Source organism: Pleurodeles waltl, chromosome 10 (genome assembly GCF_031143425.1).
Source record: "Pleurodeles waltl isolate 20211129_DDA chromosome 10, aPleWal1.hap1.20221129, whole genome shotgun sequence".
NCBI lineage: Eukaryota > Metazoa > Chordata > Amphibia > Caudata > Salamandridae > Pleurodeles > Pleurodeles waltl.
In genome coordinates, this window is record NC_090449.1 from 1,012,189,206 (window position 1) to 1,012,208,905 (window position 19,700).

Here is a 19,700-nt window from a genome sequence, read left to right on the forward strand (position 1 = left end):
TTTAATGTTTTGTGAAGATTCAGTGGGAAGTGACAAAGTTATTATCAAAACAAAAAACGATGTCCCTATGGAAACTCTGACCTAACTATAACTACACAATGGCGAGCATGCTATCCTCGTGCTGTACAAAATTAACCTGCCACCTTTACTTATGGACCCTGGAGGTGCTTTGCAAGGTGCAACTATATTTTTACCAGTGACCTAATCAGACAATCTATATCTGTCTGTCTGCCTGCCCATCCATTTATCCATCCATCCATCCATCTATCTTATCTATCTACAACTAGCGCTTCCCCAATGTACTAATTGTGATCTCCCAAATGCCATGAGACCTAAGATTCACAAATAACATAATGGTTTACATCACTGATGAGATCACATATGACAGCCCAAATTTGTTCTTACTTATGCCCCTTTCACATTCAACAAATTTACATCATAAAGTTACATACACGTTTTAGATGTGAGTTAATATGCAGTGTGCATTATATATAAAAAATCTCTTTGAGGATACATACCCGTTGTCTTCCTGATGCAGCTCAAATATGTGGCAAGCAGCATATGGAGGAAGCTGGTCATTGAAAACATTGAGCGCTATCTGGAGAGCTAATAGGGTTGTGTCGTGCTGTAGAAGTAGAAAGGGATAAAAAATCAATTTGAAGACTCAGAGGATGCTTATTGTGACACACAGCCACTCTATGCACACATGTCCTCTTCCCTGATCATGGTTCACAGCTCTGGAGGCCGTCTATCCACGCCATAACAGGTTGAGCCTAACTGCTACATTCAACCTTAGTTGTTCATTTTCAAGTTGTATTCTAAACCTTTAGGAAAATAATAGTTGTACAGTACAGAGTATATCAAATATAGATTTCATTAATGCTCTACCAAACCACATGACGAGCACACATTATAGAGCGGAATATATCTTAGGTAAAGATGGAATACAAATATCAAACAGTGAAGTTGTTCAAGCTGAGAGAAGTAGAAGTACCATGCAGATACATTGAGCATCTCAAACAGAATTAGGGTACTTCAAATTTGCCTCAGAACATGTTTTAGGAAAAGATGGGTCCAGCCGTGTAAATCAGTTGTGATAGGGCAAAGGTGTTGATTGTGAAAGCTATTAACTTGCGGTAGTTGTAAGAAATCACCATCTTTTACATAGTACACCGTCCCTATCTGTATTTGGCAGCTAAAGAACTCTGCGTACCTAATCCCTGCTAACCATTAGTTGTGAAGCTTCCCTTTTTAACATGGGTAAACTGGTATACTTCTCATTGGCATATTTACCTTACCAGTAAATCCCTAGTATATGGTATATGGTGTACCCAGGGCCTTCAAGTTAAATTCCATTAGCGGGCTGCAAAAATTTGACCTGTCAAAATAAACCCTTTTGCAGGTGAAAGCCTTCCTTTCAATTGTTGAGAAGTCACCCCTATGTAGGCGTTACAGCCCATAAGGCAGGGTGCATGGTATTTATAAATAGGATCTGTAGAAAGTTAATGTTAAACATACAGTGACTGACACCCGAAATCTACTTTCACTGTTGCATAGCAGGCTGTTCCACAGAGAAGCACTGGAGTGCACTCTTAAAATTTAATAATGCTATTGTTTGCTAAGAAGCAGCTAGAAACCTAATTCCAGGACATATTGTAATATCTGTTAGAAAACCAATTACATTTTTATTTCAAATTTTTAATAAATATTAAGGATTTTTTGTATTTTTTTTAAATGACCTATTTTCTGCCTAAAGCCTCCTAAGGATAATTTACATTATTCTCCAGATGCAGCCGTCTGAGTGCTCAAGCCCTAAATCAGGTATGAAAACTGCTCCCAGAGCAGAGGCAAAGGCCTGAGTGTGGGGAGGTATCTGTTTATTCCTCTGGCAGAATGACCATTTGGTCTGTGCTCAGGAACTTAGTTTACTTCAAAAGTCCTCCTCTGTCAGAAGCAGATGTCAGAAGACACAGAGACAGGCCCTTCTTTTGTTTCCCCACTCAAGTAGGCACCAATCCCAATGAGCTATCCCCAGAACCGGTTTAGAGTGACCACAGAGGAAGAGTTGATCATTTTGCTGACCACGACTCTAGGGAGGGCTCACAGGCTCTGCACTTGATGAAAATGGTTTCACAATTTTGAATTTAGGGATAGATGGGCACTGTGGCATTGTTTGCAGTAAGGTGTGCAGGAGATGCTGCAATAGTGTGTAGGGTAACTCTTGGAAACTTTGCTAAGGGAGGAGACAAGAGTAGCTTCTGCCCACAAGCTGTTGCCAGGCCTAAATGTGGGCTTGCCAGTACCCTCCATAGAACACTACTAGTACTGAGGAAGATCAGAAAGAGGACTGAACCTGCATCCTAAGACCTGTTCAAGCTACAGGGACACAACAAGCTACAAGACGCCTTACCAGCAACTGATCAATTCCAACTGGACTAGGACTACACCCTGCAGTGAACCTCTATTGTAGTTAGTCCTGACCCTCACGCAGTGTTCCTGAGGTCCTGGAACCCTTGACTGTGTCTGAATAATCTACCATTCCTGAAAACATTGGATTTAAAAAGTGTTTGGCTCTACAGACCTCTGGAGGACCATGACAAATCTGCTTTTTCATCTACTTTTTCCCGACAGCAAATCTTCACTGGCAAGTTGGCGCAGAGATGGTATCCATCCTCATGGAGCTCTCTTTGGCTACAGCCTGCAGCCTAGCCCCACGGGAGGCACCCAAGCTCCAAAAAGTGGCTATATAAGAACAAAGAAATCTTGACCGGGTGCAAACTTCAAAAGTATCTGGCCAGGTAGGGGAATTTCCTAGGCTCAATATTCGAATTTCTCCTGCTCTGAGCTTTTCCGCCAAAAACACCTTCAAGGACACCTCATCCAATGGCTTTAAGGCCTCTTTTGTGCAAAAGCTTTTTGACTTCCATTTTGGAAACTAAGATCCTCATTATGAGTCTGGCAGTCATGAGACCGATTTGCGGTGGTCTGAGCACCTCACCTCAACCCTGGTGGTTAGGCTGCCAGGAAAACGCCAGCTACCCCAGGATTGGAGATCCCACGGTGTGGAGGTGGTGGTGGTCCTAATCCGTCTTGGGGATTATGACCCCCTTCTCCGACAGCGGTTTCATGGTGGTACCACCGACATGAAAATGCTGGTGGGGAACGGGTGCAGGGGGCCCCAGGAGGGCCCCTTCACTGCCCATGCACTTGACATGGGCAGTGCAAGGTTCCTCCCGGCCAGCACCCTGCGCTCCACAGCATTGCCGCCAGCTTGATTAGGAGCTGGAGACAATGCTGTAGGCTGTTTCCCGCAAGGCCAGCAGGCAGAAACTCAGGTTTCCGCCCACGGACCTAGCAGGAAACTTAATGGGGTCGACGGGGAAGTAGCCTGTATGGCGGCAACCTCCTCGTCTGAAATTCCGTCCGCCGAACTCAGAATGAGCTCCTAACTCTCAAAGTAAAATCTCATAACAGATTGAACCTGGTTTCTCTGTCCAAACCACGTTTCATCTCTGTCAGCCTCAAATTGGAACTAGGTCCCGATTTACCACAACCTGATGACCATGGTTGCCACTTTGTTTAGCACAATTTTCAATTTAAACCTTAAAAAATGATATCACCAGTTCCCCTTTTTGATTTTTGTCATGTTGGCGTCATTGTATTAAATACAATTAATGTACTCTATTTTTTTAACTTGGTTTCAGAGTTTTGATGTGTTGTGTTTGAACTTTATTTCTGCTTTCGTACTGCATACATAATGTACACATTGTCTCTAACTTCAGCCCAGCTGCTCTCTCCCATGGCTACCAGGGGATTGAGCTCAGCTTAATTTAGTGACTTTGTGGCTCACCCTGGCAAGGGTTGTGCCTATTATGTAAGGGTAGTAGTTGCCCCCCTTAACTAATACCTGCATTTCTTACATACCTTTAAGTCAGTTTAATGCTGCTTAGGGATGAATTATAACACATTGGCTTGGAGATAGCTTGTAACTAGGGCAAAACCTTCTAAGGTCAAACTATTGTATTTTTGCGTCTCAAAGAACGGAGCATTCTTACAGCTGTAAGAATGTTTATATTCATCTGGGTCAGAAGGTTCTGTAGGTGTTTATACTGTCAAGGTCCTTGTGGCTGCATCATACTTTTCTACTGGAATAAACCTTTAACTATAATCCAACCAATGGAGTCTGATCTGTGGGACATAGATTGTTTTAGTGGAAATGAGGGAATGGAGATCAAACCTAAAAACCTCATCTGTAGCTTTTCCTTTTGTGGATTAGTGGTTGTGAATACTATGGACAGTGCTGCCAATCTCCTTGTACTTCATTTCTTGTACAAATGGATCTTGTTATGAAGTATTTATTACAAGAAAACATTACAGCCTAAAACCAAAACCTTAAAGCTGAAATTCATCTAAAACTTGTAATTAGATTACCAATTAGATTGGCTGTAATGTTATACTCACAAGCCAACTGCATGAACTGACTCTCACAGCTGCTCAATAATGCAGAACCAAAAGCGCTTTATTTCCAAGTGTGAAATAATAACGCACAGCATCCTTGGTGAAGCAAATGTTCAAAGTGAGCTGTGACCCCGCGGTATAACTATCTAATAAGATGCCTGCTGTGTCCCATTGTGTGAAGAGCCTGAAAGGCTTTGTGTGTTACTAGTTCAGTACCCTGTGGTGCCCAATAATTGCGTACATATGATAGTATTTTATCATGGGTTTAAAAGAGTCTCAGATAAACCATGTACTTGCACAAAGTCTGAGTGTGGCATTAACATGCCATCTTCAAACAAATCTCCTAATGTAAGTCGACCCCGCTGTTCACAAACTTTGAGCATAGCTGCTGTGATAGTTCCTGAGGGGGTAGGGAGTCTGCACAGTGGTATGTCAGGTGCATAGGGGGTTGATGAGGCTATATAGCGTGTGGTTAGCCAACGCCGTTCGCAATTGCAAGGTAGCCCCGAGGGGTAATTTTGGGGACCCCGGACAGAGCAAACGATGAATGAAACCCTTCTTCCATATCATAACCGTATAATTTATCTCTTCCAGATTATGGCTGGCTAACCAGTAGGACAGCCATTGGAGTTGGCCCGCTATACAGTAGGCCTTGAAATCTGGAGCGCCAAAGCCACCCATATCTGGGGGTAACTGTAGTTTCGCCAGGCCGATTCGGCAGCAACACCTCCCCCATATTAAATCAATCAGTAAGGAGTTCAATGCTCGGAATATGCAGGGTGGTACCATAACTGGCAGGTTCACAAAATGGTGTAAGCCACGAGGTAACAGTACCAATTTCGCCAGTGCTACCCTCCCTACCACTGAAGGGGATAGAGTGATTCAGAAGTTGACCTGGGACCGGAGCGATGTAATTGTCTGGCTCAAATTACCTTCTAGCAAATCCGCCTGGTCCCGGTATATACCAATACCAAGATAACTGAAGGATACAGGCGCTATTGCAATGGACATGGATCCGAATCGGACCGCAGGTTGAAAAGGTGCCCTGAAAGGAGTATGCTTATGATTCTTCAGGATTAATTTGGAGCCCTGAATTAAGTGCAAATTGTGAAAAAAATCTGCGCTGTCCTCTCCCTGCCCTGCCTCAAATCCCTATAATAAAGTATCATATCATCTTCATATAAGGAGCAAGCAAGGGTAGTAGGGATTCCCCAATCCATTGCACTGTGGCGAAGGTGTTGTACCAGAGGTTCCAATGCCAATGCAAACAAGAGGGGGGACAGAGGGCAACCATGCCTAGTTCCACAGTATATGGGGTAAGAGGCTGATGTATGCGCTCCTGTCTTGTCCCTAGCAGTCAGGCCGTGTGTAAGAGCTTCACCCACTGTATAAATTCTGGGGGTATGCCTTAGGATTCCAGATAGGCCAACATATATTTCCAGCTGAGAGTATCAAATGCTTGCCACATGTCCAAGGAGATGCAGCCAGCATGCGGATAGTTGTGCTTCGTCTCATCTATCAACTGAAATAGGCGGCGGATATTCATTGATGTAGCACAGCGTGGAACAAATCCACATTGGTCTATGTGTAGTAGACGTGGAAGTAGTTGGAGTAGTCTGCACACTAATACTTTACTGAGGAGTTTATATTCTGTATTTAAAATAGACAGGGGTCTACAAGAGAACATCTGTGTAGGAGGTCTATCCGGCTTAAGAAGCAAGATCACCACTGCTTCTCGAGTTGAGGCTGGAAGCATTCCTTCCTCAAGAGACCACTTATATAACTTCTCCAGGTAGGGAAGTAGGCGACTGACGTATGTGGCATAAAATTCCACCGACAATCCATCAGAGCTGGGGGTCTTATTACATGCCATCTCTTTCAGCGCCTCACGAATCTCAGGGATTGCGGAAGCCGATATTGGTGCAGAAACGTGTGTATGGTGTGCTGGTCCACAGATGGAATTGCGGTGTACAGCTCAGAATAGTATAGACAAAAGGCATTGTTGATGACAGTTTGGTTATTTATAATACCTAACTGTGGGGATTGTATTGTTGATATAAGCGTGGGAGATTGCTGTGGCCTGATTAGTTTGGCAAGAAGGTCGCCCAGTCTGTCCGCCTCTTCATGTGTCTTTTGGGGGTAAGATCTGTAATCTACCACACGCCAGCGCTCTAGGAGTTTTGAAAGCCGGATCCGTGCTGTTTGTAACTGCTGTCTTGGTATCGTTTAGAGTTGCCTCTTGTTCCAGAGCACCCAGATTATTTTCTAGGTGTGTGAGGTCTTTCAGACCAGCATTCAAGGCCTTCCATTCAACCAATGCGGAGGATGCAGTGTCTGTTTTCTGAAAAAAATATGTCTATAGAAGTACCTAGTGTATCGCTATATATCGTGTCTTCCAAGAGCATAGGCTGAAGGTGCCATGTTGGTATCGGGTGGGTACCCGTACCCATTCCAGCTGGATCTCGAGCGGATTATGGTCAGACAATGACAAGGAATCGGGAATGGAGCATATGTGGGTAGGAATAAAAGGAATATTCCTCATTACGGTTCCGCCATACATCCACCAGGTCCAACCCCTTAACCCATTGTCGTAATTCTCTGGCATGGCGAACCGGTGCGGCACTCAGAAAGGGTGGGTGTGAGTGATCGAGGAGGACATCAAGTACCGCATTCGAGTCCTCCCCAACACCCATGGGAGGTGAGCCCAGTCCGATAACACGGTAGATAAGCGTGCATAAAAAGCATGTTGTTCTTGGTTTGATGCATAAAAGCATCCCAGTACTATCTGCTCTCCATCCAAGAGTCCCCTAAGTAGTACATTTATTCCCTGTGAGTAGTAATTGTTTGTATCTTGGACTAAAAACAGAATCCCTGCTCTTATTCATATGGTAAGTAACAATTGTCCCTGCCACTTGTGCTGTTGTTTTGGGGCTTCTGGTGTAGTAAGGTGGGTTTCCTGTAGGAAGGCAAGGTGACTGTGGCTTCTTTGCAGTTGTGCCAGCACCCTGTGTCATTTATAGAGTGATCCCAGTCCTCTAATATTCCAAGAATTATATTGTATGATTAAGTGATCGTGGGCATTGCAATTTATGTAGGGAGTGTCGAGCAATTTCAGCCCCATGGCTCTACTGGGTTCCCCCAGTGTTTCAGTGAGGACGGAAGCATACCAATAACAAACAACCCTACCCAATACGCGGTCCAGCATGGACAACTGTACTCGACCAATGCAACTAATACAACAACACTATATTACTATTAAGATGGCAAGACTTTCGCCAGTGAGGTTCCGTCTCTCATACACCAACCTATATATCTGCACCACCCAGGTCTCATCAGTAATTAGTTACTCACATAAGAATCCCCAACTTCAAGCTGATAATAGAAGGATATCACACATAGATGGTAAAGTGCAAATGTAATGACGGTTAATAACCACAAGGCCATCAGAGAGGAATCAGTGTGGCGATCCAGGCCACTGTGCGGTGGGATGGAGGTCCCCTCCAGCATCGTTCACAGGATCCTTGAAGTGGAGATGAGCAACAATAAGGGCAGCCCTTTGTATTTTCATAGTTCATTAGCGGTCTGTGGCGTAACAGTGGGTAACAATGCTAAACTGCCCTCAATTTCAGTGTCTGAGTCCCCAGCTATGGATGACTCTGTGCTGGACGTACTGCTGGGATCCCGCAGAGAAGTAGCAAGTTGGATGGCCTCCAGCTGACTTTTACCTGCCTGCCGTGGGGACGGGCCTCCTCCTCCTCTGTTTGCGGTGTCCTGTTTACGGTGGGCGCACCGATTCCGACGGTCCGAGTTCTGTGATAAAAACTCCTGTTGTTGGTTACTCAGTGTACCCTGAAAGTTCTGATCTAGCCATTCTCTGGCTGCCGTTGGAGAATCAAAGAAATGAGAGCCTCGTTCAAGTATAACTTTCAACTTCGCAGGAAAGATCAATGCCCATACAAGGCTGTGGAAGGAAGCCTGGTGACGCTGTACTAAGATCATGTAATTTGGATAAAGAGATACTCTGGAGCCATCAACTGTGATCGGCCTGCGTTCCAGTGCTGCCCAGAGTAACATGTCTCTGTAGTTCAGTATTTTCACCACTATTGGCCGCGGCGGGCCCCAGGGATGGGTCTCTTGGCAGGCACACAGTGCACCGGTTCTACTGTGAAGTGGGTGGACAAGCCCTCAGGTGCCACTTTCGACTTTAGCCAGGTCTCGTTGTAATGAGTGGGGCGATCTCCCTCAGTGCCCTCCAGGATGCCCACTATACGGATGTTATAAGTGCGCACTCTGCCTTCAGCATCCTCAGCTTGGTCTTGAAGTTGTTCCACTTGTCTGCGCAGTTGTTTCAACATTCAGTCATACTCTGCTTGCGCTGGTACAACGGTGGCCAATGTTTGCTCTGTCGATTTGACTCTGTTTGCCAATTTGTGCTAGTCATCTTTCAGCAGACTGAGGTCCGTAGTGATAGCGCCAAGTCTCTGTTCCATGATTACTCTGGAGTCACGGATTTCCTGTAAAATAAGATCTAGCTTGTCCCCTGATGTCTCTGCTCTTGAGGAGGGAACAAATTCAGATGGCTTAAGACTATAGAGCCTTCTGCTGATAGGAAACGCTGCTGCTCATATTCCTCCAACCTAGGAAGCTTGGTTTTGTTGCACCCCATCTCGACGATGAGTTGTCCCTGTAAGGTAAGAAGGCCACCATCATTGCTCCAGATGTTTACCACCTAATGTTTTGTGTAGGACCGATCGCCACCACCCGCTCCTAGTAGCATAGGACAGTTGCCAGTGCATTCGTCGTCCCTTCAGGGTGTGATCGGATTGAGCTGGCCAGAGCTCGGGTTGGGCTCTCTAGGGCAGGCAGATCTGGTAGATTCCGGGATTCCACTGCTTGCTACAGGTCTCCGCCCCTTCTAACGTCTCGTTTCTATGACTGATCGGGGGCTAGCTTCCAGTCCCTCTTGTCGCCAGATGCGGCCACTGGTTTCTGCCGCCGGGCCATCCCGCGAATCAGCACATTATAATCTGCTATAGTTCTCTATACCGCAGGGCAACCCAGCATGTCCCACCACCGTAGCGCTGTCTCTCAGCAAACCCAGCGCGTGCACCTTTGCTGCTTTTATGGCTGTTTTGATTCAGATCAGTTTGCTGTCTTGATTACTTCTGCATCGCTGGGTCACATTCAGGGTCCCCTGCAGGCCCCGCCGCACCTCAGTGGGCCGTGCCAGGTGGCAGGCCCTCCACCAGGACTCAGTTAGTGTTCTATTCCAGCCATCGGTTTCAGCGCCAGGCCCTCCTCCAGGCTTTTGGGGCAGGCAGCCACCCCCAGGGGATACAACAGACCTCAGCACACCACGCGCAGAGACCCTCTTCATTCAGCGGGTCTCCCACGCGCTAGGCCCGTCCACAAGGGGCCCCGGAGGTGCGCGGCCGCTGCCCTCCTCCAGCGTTTCGAGGCATTTGGACACCACTCCTGGCTTCCACCAGGCCTGGCCTCCCACCCGGGTCACTCGACGGTAGGGGAAAGCAAGTATTGGGTGGGAGGCCTTGCCACAGGCCGCCGCCGCCCACCGCCTTCACGGTGCAGGCGCCACCACTCCTCAATCTGGGCACTGCCTCTTGCCTGACACCACTCTGGCTCTCTATGGTGCACACTATGGCATCTCGGCAATGTTGGGGACAGATCATGGGTAGATTTTACGACCCGAGTTCGGATCCGCTGAGTTAGGCGTCCATCATGTTGGACGCTTGGCCACGCCCCCTCACAGTGGCTATGCTTATGTTGGAAATTGGGTTGTTGGTTGACTGAGGTATGAGCACAATTAGTAGAGCTGGAGAAATTGAGTTTTAAAGTTTTTAAGGAAAATAGTGCCAAAAGGCATAATGCACCAACTGTGGATATCTGGTTGCACCATTCAGGCCGACCACAATGGAGTGCAGGCTGGCTAAAGGGACCCAGTTAGGCCCGCTGAACAAAAGTACCTTCAATCCTGGTTTGCCAAGTGTTGCGTGGATCTGCATTGAAGCTACATTGGGCAGCTGAGGTGATGCATCGGTTCCAAGGTGTGGTGGGGCCGCAGTGCGAGGTTCTGTTGTGTCAACATTGAGGATCCCATTGATGGGGGCTTGCAATGTGAAGTCCGGAGTCAGAAAAGTGTTTAGCAGTCGGATAGATCATCGGTTCTAAGGAGCTGCAATGCGGAGTTCGTCATCGAGGCTGCCATTGAGGAGTTATGCGAGGGCATGTGCTGGGGATGTGTCAAGCAGCAGCTGTTCTAAAGGTGATGCAAGTTCCTGCTGCGATGGAAGTCTTTGTGATTTGTCCAGTCCATGCTGTGGTGGCGATGCGTCAGTTCTGCTCAGGTTTGCACCACACAGCAGAAGAGATGCTTCCGTTCTGCTGGAACTACAGTCTGGCAGCGCAACGTAGGCCCCCATGCAAGGGTCCAGGACTGGGATGGCACCACTTGGCTGGGCAGACTCACAGATGGCAGAGTCCAGGTGTAGATGCAAGGTGGTTGGAAGCCTGTTATGTCCCTGAGGCTTCAGACAGGGAGGTCAGCCAACTAGACCTAGGAGTCACTCTGGGGTCAAATGATGCAGGCCCACTCCTTCTCACCCAGGTAAGAAGGCAGTAAGTCAGTACAGCAAACCAGGAGTCCAGCAGAGTATAGTCCAGAAAAGTGGCAGTCCTTCAGCAATACAGCAGTCCTTCTTCAGGTATCCTACAGTCCAGGAGTGTATTGAAGTGGTGGAGTCTAAGGCCCATCTTTTAAACCCTGGTGCCTGGGTTCTGAAAGTTGGGAAAAGCTTCTAGACAGTGGTGTTGATGTGCAAGAATTTCCCTGCCTCCTCTGCCCTAGCTCCAAGCTGGCTGGAGAAAAAATGCAGGGTTGTGTGGAGAAAGGACACAGCCTATTCAGGTGTAAGTGAGGCTGGGTCCAGTTCCTCCTCCTATCCTGCCAGCGATGGCCCATCTGGTCACACCTATGCTTCCACTTTGTGTGGTTGTCTAGGAGGAATACACAAATTCCAACTGCCAACTATACCCAGTCGTGTGCCCAGAGACAGGCTGCAGGCACCAAATGGCTAAGGCAAGAAAATGCCAACTTCCTAAAAGTGGCATTTTCAGAATTGCAATTTAAAACACAACTTCACCATGAGTTAGAATTTTAAATTGTGAGTCCAGAGACACCAAAATGAACCCCTATTTATTCCCATTTGGAAATTACACTTATCAAATGTAATAAGACAAGGGTTTTTCCCCTACCAAAACACGTAAAACCTAGAAGTACATGTCCTACTGTTTAAATACATTGAACCCTGCCCTTTGGGCCATCCAGGGACTTTACTAGGGGTGACATATATGTATCAAAAGCAAAGATTTGGGCCTGGCAAGAGGTTTATTTTGTCAGGTCAGCGTGGCAGTTTAACTCTGCAAATAGGCTCTACAATGGCAGGACTGAAACATGTTTAAGTGGCTACTTAAGTGGGTGTCACAACCAGTGCTACAGACCCACTAGGAGCATTAAATTTATAGGCCCTGGGCATCGGTTGTACTACTTTCTAAGGGACTTATAAGTAAATAAATATGCCAGTTGGGGATGAGCCAATATTACCATGTTTAGAAGAGAGAGCACAATCACTTTATCACTGGCTTTAGGGCCGACAGAGTTGGGTGTTAAAGATAATTGGCTTATGGACAGTTGGAGAAGAGCCCACATTCTGACTGTGTTCACTGCTCTTGTGACATCCAATCATGAACTGATTATGGATTATTTACTGGCATATAATCCACCTCCACATTTCTTATTAGCTACTGAAAAATTAAATAAAGCTGCCAGGGATCTGATCAATGAGAGTCGGAGACCTGTAAGGAGCCCTTACCCAGGTTGCTTTGACAGTTCATGCAGAGCTGCCAATAAAAGGTTTCTCCTGGCACTTAGTTGCAACCCGAGAAATAAGGCAATTGTGGCAGCTGCTAGATTTGAATATAAGGAGAATTTTAGGAATAGGAAATCAGTGATCAAGATGGAAATATCAAAAATCTAGTTGGGGGATATGAAAGAAGGATACTAAGAAATGTTGGGATATTGTGAACAAATGAAACCTTAGCAATGTAACCCCCCAAGGGTTAGGGTCCAGTATTACCCCCCGAACGTTGGCTAGAACATTTCAGCCGTATTTACTCATATAGGGATAATATGGGGAATGATTAGAGGGTTGAGACTCCCCACTTTCTCCTACAAATTAGATTTAAACTTGAATAAGTGGTAATGGCCATCAAGGGTAGTCCATCTAATAGGGCGCCTGGTCTTGACAGGTTACAGATGGACCTCTACAAAGAAAATATTCCCCTATGGGCACCAATTATTACTAATGTTCTCAATGCCGCTGTCTCCTAGAAAATATCTGCCTCAAAACAAAAAGCCTGTATAGTACCTGTTTTTAAGAAAGGCAACAGGATGGATTTCCCATGTTATAGAACAATTTCCCTGTTGGACTTAATGGTCAAGACTGTGGGTCACTTATTTTACATACAATTGAGGGTTGGGCCCAAGAAAGAAATATTCTCAGTTTTGTGCACTATGGGTTCCGGGAAGGGTTGGGAACATAACAGCAGTGTTTAAATTTACATCTCTTAATAGGGAAATATACAATTGCTAAAAAGGGATCACTATACCTTGCTTTTATGGACCTTAGCCATGTCTTTGACCGGGTGAATCACTCTCAACTTACATATCTTACATAAACTGGGTCTGTCCCACCCAACAGTTTAATTTTTACAGGTGTTGCATAAAGGGGTTAGGGCATCAGTCAGATATGGTTTGGAGGGGGATTTAATTGAATCTTTTAATCTTTTAGGAGTATTTTACAGGGATGTGCTTTAGCTCCTATTTTTGTCTTCTGCATATTAATGGGCTGTGCCCTCTCTTGATCGCACAAGAAAAGGATCTCCCGAAAGTGAAAGCTCAGTATGTGCCAGTTCTGCTATATGCAGATGGCATGGTCCTTCTTTCGCAAACACCTAATGGACTGTGGGGCTTTACTGAAGCTTTTGTTAAATATTTTGATTATTTAGCTCTTGAAGTTAACATATCCAAAAGGGACTATGTGGTGTGACGTAAACCTCAGTGTAAATTGGGGTCTATGGTGATAAAAGGACAAACTATCACACAAGTGAATGAGTTCTCTAATCTATGGGTAACTTTTGACTCTAGCAGTAGTTGGCTGCTGTGCTTAGCGAAGTGCTGTCATAATTTAATACCTCCATGGGAGCTGTATTTTGGCTTGCATCTAGAGTTGGTTATAAACTGATCCTGCCCTTCCTGAAGGTGCATAAAGTTAAGTGTTTACAGATTTTAACTTTTGGGGCTTAAACATGGGGTTACCGGGACTGCCCTAGTTTAGAACAGGAAGAAAACTGTTGTTATCGATGATTGCTTGGGGCTGGTCCTGGTAGCTTCCATTTCTTTTTACATGATGAATTGGGCCAGGCTTTTGTGGAAGATCGTATCAAGCTTGCACCACTTCTTCTCTAGATTGCGGTATAGGTGAGCACACACACTAAATTCAATAGGGAGATTATGGCCCTCATTACGAGTTTGGTGGTATTTTTGTAAGATCGCCTAAGCCACGGGAGCCGAAACACCGACGGTGCTGGCAGTTTTAAGACCATCCTATTACAACTGATTTCTGAATTCCGCCTGATTAGTTGTGCTGACGGTCGGCGATGAAGAGGCGTTTCCACTGCCGGCACTGCCGTACCAAAAGGATGCCGCACACCATATTATGACCCATAATACGGCATGGCCATGTCCTGATGGCGGGGTGATGCCGGTGGTGGAAGAGTCAGGACCCGCCCCCTCCTGGATGACCTCCTCGACAGACAAGGTAATTGGATCGTCCAACAGGGGAGGGGTGTGTTTCTGTGTCTGTGTCTGTGAATGTCATGAACGTGGAGGGTTGGGGGTGTTTGTGGGTGTGTGTCTGCATGGGTGAATGATTGTGGACGGGGTGAGGCATGTGTGTGAGTGATTGTAAATGGGGTGGGGTGTGTGACTGGGATAAGTGCGTATGTGAGCGATTGAGTGGGTGAGTGCGATTGAGTGGTGCGTGTATGCCGTGCAGGGGGGAGGGGAGTGTGAATGTATGTATACACTGAGAGGAGGGGGAGGTGTGTGTGAATGTATGTATACGCTGGTGCTTAGGGGGAGTAAATCCGTGTGTGAGTTCGGTGTTTGTGTATATGTTAGTGTGAATGGAAGTGTATGACGCAAGTGCGTGGGTGAGTAGGGGTGTGTTTCTGTGTGTGAGAGTATGTGGCTGCAGGTGTGCGGGTATGTGGACGTGTGTGCAAGTGTATCCTTGCCACAGGAATGCTTATTCCTGTTGCCAGGATGCAAGACCGCCAGAAAACTGCTGGCGGTCTTCGGTGACGTAATATCGCTAGCAGTATTACGGCGTTCGTTGTGTTGAGGTGCTCACCTCCAGCCTGATGGACCGCGGAGAAGAGGTGGGACGGGCAGAGTATCAGTGGTTTGGCTTCGGCCAAAGCGCCGAACTCAGAATTTGGCAGTCTTCACCATTGGCTCATCGGCGGTGAGACCGCCACTGCAGCCCTGGTGGTCTTCGGACCGCCAGGGTCGTAATCAGGGACTATGGCTGACTGTTTGGCATTTGAATTGGGGCATACAATCCCATGGCTAAGGTATATTGGGAGCACTACTGCAAGTTTGGGAAGGCTGGAGTTGTTTTCCTCCTCATTCGCTGAGTAAAACAGAGGCAAGCCTAGCTAAGAAGGAGTATTTGAGATGTGCATCTGATGATGGAGAGGCGAGGGAACTAGAGAAACTTTCAATCAGAGTTTACATAATGCTTAAGACATACCAGGGAACTGAACTCTATCTCTCACTAGTTAGTAATGCCTGAGAAAGATCACTTTTGTCCTGATTTCGGCTAGGCTCTATCATATGCAATCTCTGTTTCCCTTTGGGTGAGGCTGATACAAAACGTACCCATGTATGTCCTTGTGATGGCACCTCCCTTCAGACACATATACACTTTCCTCTCTTCTGTAAGTACTTTGAGCCTTTTAGACATAGATTTTTATGATCAATTTTAAAAGTTCAGGGTTTTCGATCGTGTAGGCCAGCATTTTATTATCTATGTATGTTACCTGACCCTGACGTATGCTTTTCTGTGAGGCCTTTTTTAAAAATGCACAACATTGGTGTAATTCTGTGATTTTTTAAGTACTATCACATGTATTTTTTATTTTTATATTTTGTCTTATTGTGTGTTTTATTTGATGATTTTTCTTTTATGATTATTTATTAATAATCAAATAAAGGTGAACTAACTGATTGGTCAGCAGTGGTAAAGTGTGTACAGTCCTAATACTAGCATAATGAGGTCAGAAAAAGTGGGCGACGGAAGGCAAAAAGTTGGGTAAAGGCCACCATATGGCTGATAGGTCTAACAGTTTATTATTTTATTTTTTGCTTAGTTTAATTGTCAATTAGCAAAAAAATATCAAAATCAACAGCACTGACTATTTTTTTATACTGAATTGTCGCTGACATACTAACTACAAACATTAAAGCTGTTTTCCAACAAAATAAATTGACACCAATGACTAATTGTTTTAATTTATAATTTATCACACAGGTGTTGCCATACTTTTTACAGATTGTAAAGTTATTTTTCTAATGGTCTAAATTGACACTAATGACTACTTTTATTATTTATCACACTGATCCTGCATGCAAATATTCTGCATTGTTGCATTGCTAATTTTAACTCATTTTTGGTCTATTATCATCTACATTATTGGTGTGTTATAAAAATGAAAGTATTGTAGCACCTACAACATTCCTGCAATTCCCTGGAGAGCCAGTAATATAGTGAAAAGATTAGTGTTAGGCATTTCAAATCTATTTAGAAGCTATTTATGAGAATGCATTTATGGCAAAAATGAAGTTAGCTTTACTGAAACATAATTCAGGGGGGGAGGGAAGAAAACTTGTACCTATGCTATCTTGGATAGAGGATGCTGATATGGAGTTGCAAGAGGATGATGACTGAGAGGGCCTTGAGAGTTCTAGAGGAGAATTATGGAATAAAAATAAAATTAAATTTGGTGATAGTACATCATTACTTGCTTTTTCCAGCATTCAGATGCCAAGGGCATCCATTTAACATTTTGTGGGACATTGACATGTGTTAACTTCTGCTTCTGGGTTTAAAAATCTGCAGGAAGAAATTGTAAATGGCCAACTTGTAAACCGGACATAAAATGTAAAAATTCAAGAGAAAGTTTTGAGCATTAAAAAAAATCTGTGACTGTTGCTAAGAGAACTGAAAGTATGCAGTCTTGGAAGTGTTTAAACCCAGATATACTGAAGAAAAACAATATGTCGGTGTGCCCAAGGAATCATCTAAAGATACAAGTGCTGTGCGCAGTAAGAAAATGGCAATCAAAGTCAAACATTTGCTGACAATTCTGATACAATAAACAAGGTACAGTGTATTAGATGTGAGAGTTAGAAACACATAGGGTCTGATTTGAAGTTTAGTGAAGGGGTTACTTCGTCACAAACATGATGAATAGCCCATCCGCCATATTACAATTCCATTATAGCCTATGGAACTTGTAATATGGCAGCAGGATATCCGTCATGTTTGTGACGGAGTAACCACTCCGCCAAACTCTAAATCAGGCCCATAGAGTCTTCTAATGGTTGTCCTGCAACTGTTGTAAAACAACTGGACATTATTCATGTGTCTGCAAAAAATCTGACTTAGATGTTAAACTTTAAAACAAAAGTGTGCACTTAGTGGAAGAAGATAGTAGTGACAGTCACAAAGTCTTGGTTGTGGGAGTCAATTTGACTATATTCTATTTGGAGGTGTACGAATGAGTGTGTTGCCAGTGCAACTGTATACACCCCCCCAAGTGTACTGTTTCAATCAATGGTGTGTAAGTAAACATGTCCCCTGACTTATTATTCCATTCGGTAGCCGTCAGGATGTGTACTCCTAAGCAATGCACTAGTTAATCCTGCAGGGTATTGTTGAATCAAAGTACTCGAGTTCAAGTTCAAGTTTATTTTTAAATGCATAGTTAATTAAAACCAATGCATCATACATACACTTTTAAAAAAAATATAAAATAGAGATATATACATACCCTCCCTTATGCATTAAAACAAAAAAACTGGAAGATATAGATACTCGTTCTGAGTTAGTTTGAACTGGAATTAAGTTGCAAAGACAGGAAAATTGTTGGTGTGGTTTATGTAGTTCAAAAGGTAAAATGCTATTAGGATGGAGAGAGCAGAGGGGATTAGGAATCCATCTGGGTCCTAAACATCCTGAACAGGTAGTAGTTTTGGACATTCTGGATGTGGAACAATGGAAATCATAGTTTTTTAAGTGTTCCAACAAGGTTTAGTTAAAACGGAGAAGTTTTTCACACTGTATTAGTTTGAAGCACAGTTCATTGCCCAAGTGCACAAAGTCAGGTCACTACATTTAACTTTAAAAGATGTGCTTAAGAATGAGTTGAAGTTGTTGTACGAGGTGGGTGTGGTTGACCCAATAGAGTCATCAGACTGATAATTCTAATAGTTGTGGCTCAGACGTCCAATGGAAATGTGTGTATATGTACTGTCTTACTAGATTTGAATTAATAAATTTGTGTGGATTGGCTCTCGCTCCCTAACATGAGTAAAATGATGAGTACTTTTGCAAGGGGGAAGTTGTTTTCTACTTTAAACTTGTCTAGTGCATATCATCAGACAGAACCTCGGGTGCCAGTGGGGCTGTTTAGGTATAAGAGCATGCTGTTTGGATTGGTATCTGCATGAGTGTTTTTTCAGCGTGTTATGCAAAGGATATTATCAGTAATGAATAGTAATGTCGTTTTTCAAGATGATTGTCTAGTGAGTGGCAGCGACACGTTTGAGCCTGACTGTGTTTAGAAAGAGGCATTAGAAAGGTTGAATAGTTTGGAATTAATATTAGATGCTGAAATTTGGAGTTCCTGAAGTGAAATATCTTGTAGACATAATAAATGGTGAAGGCATTAAATCCAAATTGAAGCATTTGGGGGTTACTGAAGATGCTCCTAGTCCAACAAGCAAGGAGCATTTGAGGTAATTTTTGGGTCTTCCCAAATATTACAGTACATTTGTTGATCAGTGTAGCAAATAATACCAAATAGGTGAGATTTAAATGGTTGGAGAATTATGAAGACATTATTGGACATAAAGGGAAGTATTGCCCATAGAGATGTAATTAGATCAAGGTCATGGGAGAGTACTGACATTTGCATCCAGGACACTGAAAAATTCAGAGGCTGGTTCAACGGTGTTGGACATATTTCTGTGGCATAAAGTTTAAACTATAGACCACAAAACTGTATTTAACATTTTTACAACAAAGGAAGCAGAGAGGGCTACACCTCGCATACCAAAGTGGCTTTTTCAGGTTGCAAGAATTAACATGTGCAGTTGAGAAATTGCAAGTCATAAGAAACATTAAGAGTTGATTGTTCATCAAGGTTCTTATACACAGAGGGAAGAGAGAGGAGAGCAACCTTCAGAAAACCTCCCTACACTAACATATACACACACCAAATTCTGTAGGTCGCCCTGCAGGGGATTAGGAATATGTCTGCTGGAATATCACAGGTATCTCATGAAACTGGAAGAGAACACCTCAACCACATATTTTGTGGTATGCTTCATTATCAGCATCCTAAATGAAGTTCACAGCAGTGTGACATCTATGAAGACTAAAGCTAGAATTCACTTTTGGTCTCCAGGCATGGACCAGGATTTGGAGACGTGCGTGAGAGAGTGTGTGGAATGCATGCAGAGTGACAAATCATTGACAGTGAAAGTCAGGGAGTCCCTTAATGTGCCTCTTAGATTTTCTGACAGGCCTTGGCAAAAGGATGCTGGGGATATCTGTCGACCTTTTGGGTACAGGGGGTTAAGAAGCAAGTTTGCAATAGTACTGATGAACTATTATTCAAAAAGGCCGGAGGTAAGAGTTGTAGATGATTTAAAAGGTGAAATAATTATTTTGTTTTTAGGGACATGTTCATGAGAGAAGGGATCCCAGAAGAGATAGTCACAGATAATGATTTGTGTCTGCAAAAATGAAGGAGTTTTTATTTGTTCCAGGCAATAAACATTGTTTCACGCCTTTGTATCATCAAAAGGAGAACAT

General features: G+C 44.2%; 1 protein-coding gene across 2 annotated transcripts in view; it reads right to left on the reverse strand.

Moving 5' to 3' along the window:
* Positions 1-19,700, reverse strand: part of LOC138262135 (prostatic acid phosphatase-like) — a 452,521-nt gene that overhangs the window by 25,862 nt on the left and 406,959 nt on the right. For both annotated transcript variants that reach the window (XM_069211915.1, XM_069211914.1), the window contains exon 9: positions 519-625. In XM_069211915.1, coding sequence (XP_069068016.1) covers positions 519-625 — 107 coding nt within the window. The remainder of the gene's footprint in view (positions 1-518; positions 626-19,700) is intronic.